We start from the raw sequence: 8,246 nt of genomic DNA, 5'->3' as shown, positions 1-8,246 counted from the left end.
GTTAAATCACCATTCAACAGAATCAAGCCACCACCTCACTGCCGTCTATTGGACTGCAGTAAAATACTAATTAGGGATGTTCATTTCGGTTATTTTTCCTAACCGACAACCGACGCTCGTTAACCGATTATTAACTGTTAACCGACAAGATTATTTTAAATTCGAATTTAATTAAATTAGAAAGGATAAGTGTCTGTGACCCGTTAAAAATACTAACATTTGTTTCCCGGGGATTAATGCAAAAAGCACAAAAAGCAGCAAATAACAGAACATGACGATTCACATGGTCATCATATCACATCACGCACTTCTGCGAGCTAGGCTATATATATAATACGAATAAATAGGCCTATACGAGAAACATGTTTTTACTTAAATTATAAATTAAGAAAATGAAAGAAAAACTGTGCAACAAATAGCCTAGTATGCAGAGTTTCAGTTCATTTTTGTGCTGCGCGAAAGGAAACCAGACGGCAGAAAGCGGCATCCTATTTTTCTTTAGGCTTATTTTACAAAAGCACAAAGATTTGTTTTTATTGTGAATGTACACAAATAAAGGCAAACCTTTTACAATTCCGATTATCTTAATGACTAAAAGGAGTAGTTGCTTCAACTGTTAGAAGGAAAAAATTCAAATGATTGCGCCGGCGCCACATGCGCGCACACAGTTAAGCATTGCTACCTTGACAATGCAGCCTGCTCATTATCATAATAAAATACAGTCAGTCAAACATATGGAAAAAAACACACTGCTCAGTTTAAATATGTAGTAAAATCTGTGCTGTTAAGCGTCATCACCGTACCATCGTGAATGATGTTATGCAAACCATTTTGTTTTACGTGGATATTGGAACGCGAGTAAAGTACATAATAAATAAGATTTTGGCATTCAAATACATCGCGAATACGGAAATATTTGATTTTGTCGAATGAGAGACGCAACGTTGGTTTCAGTTTCATTTTAGCCTAAATTAATTTGTTTTGGCTTGTCGTTTAGCTATAGCTTCTTATATTTTTAATTATTGTTCTTTTCTAAATACGGTTAAAATGAACATCCCTAATAGTTTCACAAAGCTAAAGTCAAACCATTATGTTTTTGCTTCAAATTTCGAAATTATACAATCTAATTTAGATTAAAAACTTCTCAAGTTGCATGTATGCAGCATCTTTGTTTGGATCGTGGTTAAAACGCAGTGGTTGCCACTAATTATGAATGCAAAGAGCACAGGCAAAGCCTTAGTTTGTTTAAATGAAGAGATTTCTTTCATTTGTGTTATTTATTTGATTTGCGGTTTGCTTTAAAATTTCAGTGTAGTTTTGTTATTTGACATATTTCAATTTCACAAATAAATGTACAGAATTTTGTCCAAAGAATAATAAAAGGACACCTTTTCATTTATAATTTTTCTTAAATCTCATTTTGTAAAAAAAAAAAAAAAAATCATGAGAAAATTGTATTTTGAAATCAGTATCGTGAACTGTATCGCATTGTGAGTTGAGTGAACTGTTACATCCCTATAAATAAATCATACAGAAAAATGTAAAAAGTAAAAAATAAAATGATAAAATACAAAAAATAAATAAATGCAGTAATAAACAAAACTATAAATAGTCAAAAATAAATAAATTATCTATTTGGGGAAAAATGTTGTTAAATATTGGGGAGGGGGGGGCACAATTATATAAAATATAACAGCCAAAAAAAAAAAAATTACTTTAGAATTACACAATAGCATGTGGATGGCCTAAAAGCTATAAAGACATGGATTAAAGTAAAAAAAAAAAAATTTTTCATAAAAACCCAAATACATTTCTCAAGTCAAATTTAGATTTCTTAGAGTCATAAAGGAGACTCTTGCAAGGCTAATGAAATTGCTGCATTTATCATTGAAAAAACATTGCATTTAAAATGCCCAAATACCATATCCTTACATCAGGCATTCCTCAAAGATTACACTTGAGGTTGTCTAATACACCAAAGCACCTTGGTTTGGAATATCAAAAAGCGTTGCAAAAGTTATGCTAATTAAAGCATCAGATGTGCGCTGAGAGGACTGTGAGGTGGCACACATGCTGAGCTCGGCCCTGCGCGGAACTGATAGGTTGTCAGGGTGCCGGCTGGCAGCATTTGTAATTCTGTTCACGACTAAACCGGTTACAGTCCCAGAGTCCTCTGCAGCGGGTGTGCCGAGCCGAGGCTCGGACTGCGTCATGCTCACAACCCACAGCAGGAGCAGAGACAGAGACAGAGACTCAGAGACAGAGAGAAAGACCACAGGAAAGCACTTTAAACGATCGGCGCAGATGTCACACTATGAAATGCTTTCCAGATTCAGCCAAAAAGCTCCAGGTGACCCACTCTTCCTAAATTAAATAGCATCCAGTGTCGGCAAATGTTATCACATCCCTATCTGCAAGAATGCGCTGAGACATTGTGCAAAATTGCAGGACTACTAAACAAATGCATTAGTGGACAATTTACCCACGTTCAGTCCTAAGCACTAACCCCAAAACAGCATTATTCCACAAATGACCTCTTCAAGGTGAGATTGCAGTCTGTCTGGATCATATCTGACGTCACAGGCTGCAATTCTGTGGCTCGCTGCAGAAGGGGTGGGCGGTGGTTCCGGGGCCGACACCTGTCATCTGCACCATTGTCAATGCGAGTTATAATTAAACCATTCCATAATTTGAACAGTCTATCAGTGCTAAATATAACATCTACCACTATGCACAAAACATACAGCACTGGTTCTACTGCAAAGAGTTAAAGGTTAAAACATTCGGTCAGTTCTTTCATATATCAAATGACCACATCCATCCCAAAAAGATGATCCCATGAAGATGCTTTCACGCTTTAACATCACAGGCTCAGTCTTCAAAAACACTTATTAATGCTAGAAACCAGGGGCCTCAACTATAAAACATGCATATGTTTAGATTTGATCCTAAATCTGAGCATGAAAAAAACTGAGGGTCATAAAGGCAGGACTGCATGACTTTTTTTTTAATAAAACTAAAAATGCGATATGACTTAGTGCTATGATAAATCACGAAGGCTGCATTTTCATTAAATTTGTAATGAGACGCGATTATAAACAGACTTTAAAATCGGCATGAAACAGAAGTTGCGTTTGTCTTTTCTTCTTTGCGACATATGAAAACTTCTCCAATAAGAAAAAAAAAAAATGTAGGGCGGGATTTAATTTGGATTTAATTCCACTGGGAATTGATCGGATGGTTGTTGTTTGCTATTGCTGCAATCTCATGTGAGTGACAGGTTGACCCGCTCTTGCACCGAGACATACGTCATCAGGGAAGAGATGTTGTTGCATGAGGGAGGGAAGGTTTTTTTGATTAAAGATTATGAGAGCACATGAATTTAAAAAAAATGATGTGCACAGATAAATCATTTACAATAAACTGCAGTATCCCATAAAAATAAGAATTGTCAATTCTGATTTCATTGTGACTTTAAGCTTGATGGTTTAATGTTTGGAAATAAAGGAATTAAGACAGCCATAGTCATCAGTACTGTAATTTTACAGTACTGTAAAATTAATTAGTTTTCTTAAATAATCCTTTTTTATTTTAGAGTGAAATATTATAGTAATATTTTTATGTTTAATATTTTTATTTACCACCACCACTACAACTAACATTACTACTATTATTATTAATATTGTTGCTGTTATTATTATTTTATAGTCATATAGCTATATAATTACAACATTTATATTGTCATATATAATCACAAATTATGCAGCCCTACAAACAAGCACAATGAACCTGGAGCTTTTTTTTTTCATTGTTTTTTTTTTTTTAAACATGCATGCTAACTTTTTTCTGATTATTTTGTAATGCGTCACACTTTTGGAGCACGGAGGAATAAGAACTTTGATCAGATAATAATGTGGATTTAAACATAAGCGAAGGAATCTTTAATTAAATTATGATTTTAAAATAATTTGATAACCATAAAGCGAGATGCTTTTAGGAATGTGCATTGCCTGCAGGAACATTTGGAAATTATCATTTTTTTTATATCACATTTAAGATTGTTCTCTACAAGTCTTCATTAATGAAGTTCCAGGTATTAAAAAAAAAAAATTATAAAACAGCAATTCTTCACCTACAACATTAATTATTTGCAAGAGCTCAGAGAAATTTGAAAGCCATCTCCAAATGAATATAAAGCAAAACTATGAGAAGCAAACCAAAAAAGCCAACAATGGATATAGCTATGCTTCTAGGTAGAGCATGAGAACTGACTAACGTGATAAGGACTGACGCACACAGTCCATTGAGAATCAACAGGTGCAACCAAAAATACCTATGCTCCTATAGCGGAGCCGTACGGGGTCCATACAGGGACCGGAGAGCTGAGAGGCTGCAATTAACAACCCATAAGTGCAGTGACCACACTAATAACTGCATTCAGAGAAAAAAAGTGAGTGACGCTGTGATTTCAGTCTTAAATTATATAAAGGCAGCACTTACCAGCAACCTCCACAATGTCTCCAGGCACAATGTCTTTAGCTTTGATCCTCTGGACGGCCTTCCTGTCCTGACGGTACACCTTGCCCATCTCTGGCTCGTACTCCTTAAGGGCTTCAATGGCATTTTCTGCATTACGTTCCTGAGATGGAGAGAAGCAAAAAAAAGTAGATTGGGATGGGACTTTCTGTTAGACAGATGTGAGAAACCTGTTTGATAACAGTCATTATTTTCCCCAATTGTGCAGAAATTACACAATTCCCCTGTAATTAATCAATTCATAACTCTTTTCATGCTCTACTGACCTGCCAAACACCTACGATGGCGTTAGCTATAAGAATCAGTAAGATTACAAAAGGCTCCACGAAGGCAGTGATTGTTTCCTCTCCCTCCTCGAACCAGGCTAATACCTGCAATAAAAAAAAATAAGTCAAGTCACGACACATCCCGTTAGATCTAATCAAGCATTTCACATTCAAAACACCCTGTGGATATTTCAAGACCAGTAGATCCAGATTCTAGACGAGACACACCAGTGACATTTGCCTTCTCACAACGGATTCAACACAGCCCGTTTACAAATGAGATTCTGTTTGGATTGCATAATCTGCATGATTTTAAACAAAAAGTTTAAACAGGAAAAAAACGTGAACAAGCGGCATGACGAAAGCCAAACGCAGCAGTATGTTTTAATGACTGGAAATAAAACTCCTACAGCTCACTGCAGCTACAGCACGGCATCTGTTATTTCCCTCATTTAGACGCATTATTACATATGAACTCCTCCTAAAATAAGAAGCAGCAACATTATTTACTTTCCATCACATCATTAAGCATAGACTTTCTTATCAACTTAGAGAACAGTTTTGCTTTGCACCTTTAAAAATGGAGTTGCATGATTAGACACAAAGTCCTTAGATGCACTGCTTGAAGGTCATATGCAGAGATTGAAGCCCTCCAATCAACATCTGGGTGGAGTTCTCACGAGACAGTGGAGTTACTGGTCTGTCTGTGGTAATGAGAAGCCTGCAACTGAAGGTCAGAGGCCCAATTTGGCCTGCAGAGATGCTCTCTTACACAGCCAACTACGAGACAGCTGTCAAACCACAGACTCCAACACCTCAGTATCTCTCCGCTGGGCGATGCTGGCATACCTCTCTCCTTCCACCCAAACCAGCCAGTTCAATCTCATCAGCTATGTAGATGCATTGAAACTAATGATTTTGGACAGCCAAAGCATAAAGATCCTTACTTTTAAAAAAAAATCTATATTATGAAAAAAATATATGCTCACTGACGCTGATGAGATTAACCCCTTAGGTATCGAAATTTGGTACCGAACGACAAGACGTTTTTCGATACTCGATGGTATCGAGGCAATTCGGTCGGTGCCTAAAAAGTATCGAACTCGATACCCAGCCCTATTTAAGTATCTCTTTCAGCTGATTTCTGGCCTGTGTGTGCCTGTCTTCCACCTTGTCAAAGTCTAATGAAAATGTGTATGGCAAGCCGTTTTAACATTTCTCCCTTAAAACCAAGTAGCATCCATTTTTATGGTTTCAGCACTTACTAATCCAACTGTGAGTAGCATCATAGGCAGAGCATGTGTAAGGCTTGCGAAGGCTTAGCCTTCCCCTGACCATGGGAACTTGGAGCAAAAAGGCCACTAAATTGGACAAAAATGCCCCTGCACAAATGAATTAAATCTATTACGTCTGTTGCTAACAAAGTGAAAATGAATGGAAAGTGTCAATTTCGAAAATTAAGATCTGCTAATGTTGCACTGTTTTTCGTTTTAAGCGTTTTTACAGTGTTGCGCATTATAACCAATCACACACAATTCTGTTGAGCTTAGGAATGCAATGGCCAATCAGAGGCGCTCAGATGAGTCATCGCTGAAACGCAGTTTTATTGAAAAACAATTTATTAGCCTACATGACATCCATATCTGGTTCTTGCATAAAAAGATGGGGTTATGATTAGTGCTGTGTTCAAAATATCGATACGACGATGTATCGTCACAGAGATTTGACGATACGAGGATCGATAAAGCTGGCCCTGTATCGATATTGTGGCACGTGTGCAGCAGTGGACCACGCGTAATTTGTTTAAAATTTTACAACGTTTAAAATTGAGTAGAAAAGTGCGAGGTTTCTAAAAAAGAATGAATAGAGCATATATAGGCTACAAGGAGGTTTGATCTGGCCGCAGAGGAACACAACTGGGTTGCCTGATATAAAGAGACGTAATCCTCAAAACAGAGCTTTACACTTGCGCAATACGGAAATATCTGCTAAGTGTGCTACTTATCTTTGTCAACCTGGCAACCAGGCCCTTCATAATGCAGAGGTCAACTGCCTGCTCTGCCAATAGTTAGAAATGGCACTGTAATAAGCAGTGTTTAATAAACAGCGTTTTTTTTTTTATTCTGCTGAGGTGAAATTCAGTGCAGTCATGTATCGTGATACGTATCGTGGCCTCTGTATCGTGATACGTATCGTGACTTTGCTGGTGATACACAGCCCTAGTTATGATAGTTGTAGTTAATAACAGATTAGGCTGCTTTAAGCCTTACCCTGGAGATGGTTCACCCTCCGCCTATGACAAGCATTTTTCAGTTTCACTAGAAACTAATCATTAGAGTGGTTACTAGTGAAATAGTCACTAATCTGTATTCAGTTAGTCAGTCATACATATTCTTTGGCAGTAAAGACAAGTAACAATTCCATTGTTATTGGGAACAATTTTTAAATTTTTGCCATTCATTTCTATGGGAATCTGTGGTTCCGACTAGTTTGTAGTCCAGATGTTGCTGGAACCTATTCTAGTTTTACTAGTAGCTATTCATTAGGCACTAATACTTTTTTTCTATCCCAGTAGTTGCTTCTACACATATTCAAGCTTTACTAGTACTTATTTATTAGATTGTAGTATCTAATAAATCCCAGTTGTTACTGGCATCATTTCTATAGTTTATATCACTAGCTGCAATTGCTAATTTACTTGTCAATGACTAGTCAGAATGACAACTATTAACTATCTTTACCAATAAACTTAAAAACACAAAGTAACAGCTGAAAATGTGTCTATTAATTTAGGAAAACTGAAAGCAAAATAGCCAAAGTAACCAAAAATAAGTACTAGTACCTGTACAGAAGTGAGAAATATACTAGTCACTACTGGATTGTTTACTAGTAATTTAAATAAGTACTAGAAGCGTAAACCCGATACTAGATTGATTTACAAAAATAAATGTTACACCGGCTTGCCATAAAAACATGTTTGATGACGTCAGCTGTTTCGAACGCTCCAGCCGGCTGATTGCAGCAAATGTAACAATTTCATATCAACTTCAAAGCATCTGTCGAGCGTCGCTGGCCGTGAAGAACACAAAGTATCAGACGTACCGTTGGGACCCCATTTCTCTCTCTGCCGTTTCACCTGGTCTAAAGTCAGTCCCGTGCTCTCGTTGACGCTCAAATAACTATAAACTTCTTCCACGCTCTTGGTGTGAGTGTTCTCCATGGTTAAATGGGAAGAGAATCCCGCTCAAGAAATCTGCCTTGGTCAAAAAAAAAAAAAAATAGACACGAATATGCCTATGAGTGACACATGCATTGACATCCAATGAAGAACATATGTAGAAAGTTGAGACGGACAAATGCACCTTCCAGGAGTCTTATCCAAACACAGGAGTTCTTGTATCTTCTTCTTGTTCCCCAGAGAACTGGGAGTCAGTGGAAGCCAAA

The 8,246-nt window shown here is 37.1% G+C and overlaps 1 protein-coding gene across 2 annotated transcripts in view; it reads right to left on the bottom strand.

The window, feature by feature from the left end:
• Positions 1-4,901, bottom strand: part of LOC107725304 (sarcoplasmic/endoplasmic reticulum calcium ATPase 2-like) — a 42,960-nt gene extending 38,059 nt beyond the window's left edge. Inside the window, exons 1-2 of one of the 2 annotated variants that reach the window (XM_016534521.1) lie at positions 4,803-4,901; positions 4,501-4,639 (exon numbers count right to left, since the gene is read on the bottom strand). In XM_016534521.1, coding sequence (XP_016390007.1) covers positions 4,501-4,588 — 88 coding nt within the window. In that variant the 5' untranslated portion in view covers positions 4,589-4,639; positions 4,803-4,901. The remainder of the gene's footprint in view (positions 1-4,500; positions 4,640-4,802) is intronic. The other variant, XM_016534519.1, reaches the window with a different exon arrangement.
• Between the last annotated feature and the right edge of the window lie 3,345 nt (positions 4,902-8,246).

This window comes from Sinocyclocheilus rhinocerous, unplaced genomic scaffold (assembly GCF_001515625.1).
Source record: "Sinocyclocheilus rhinocerous isolate Xijiao unplaced genomic scaffold, SAMN03320098_v1.1 scaffold785, whole genome shotgun sequence".
NCBI lineage: Eukaryota > Metazoa > Chordata > Actinopteri > Cypriniformes > Cyprinidae > Sinocyclocheilus > Sinocyclocheilus rhinocerous.
This window is presented reverse-complemented; position numbering and strand designations above follow the sequence as displayed.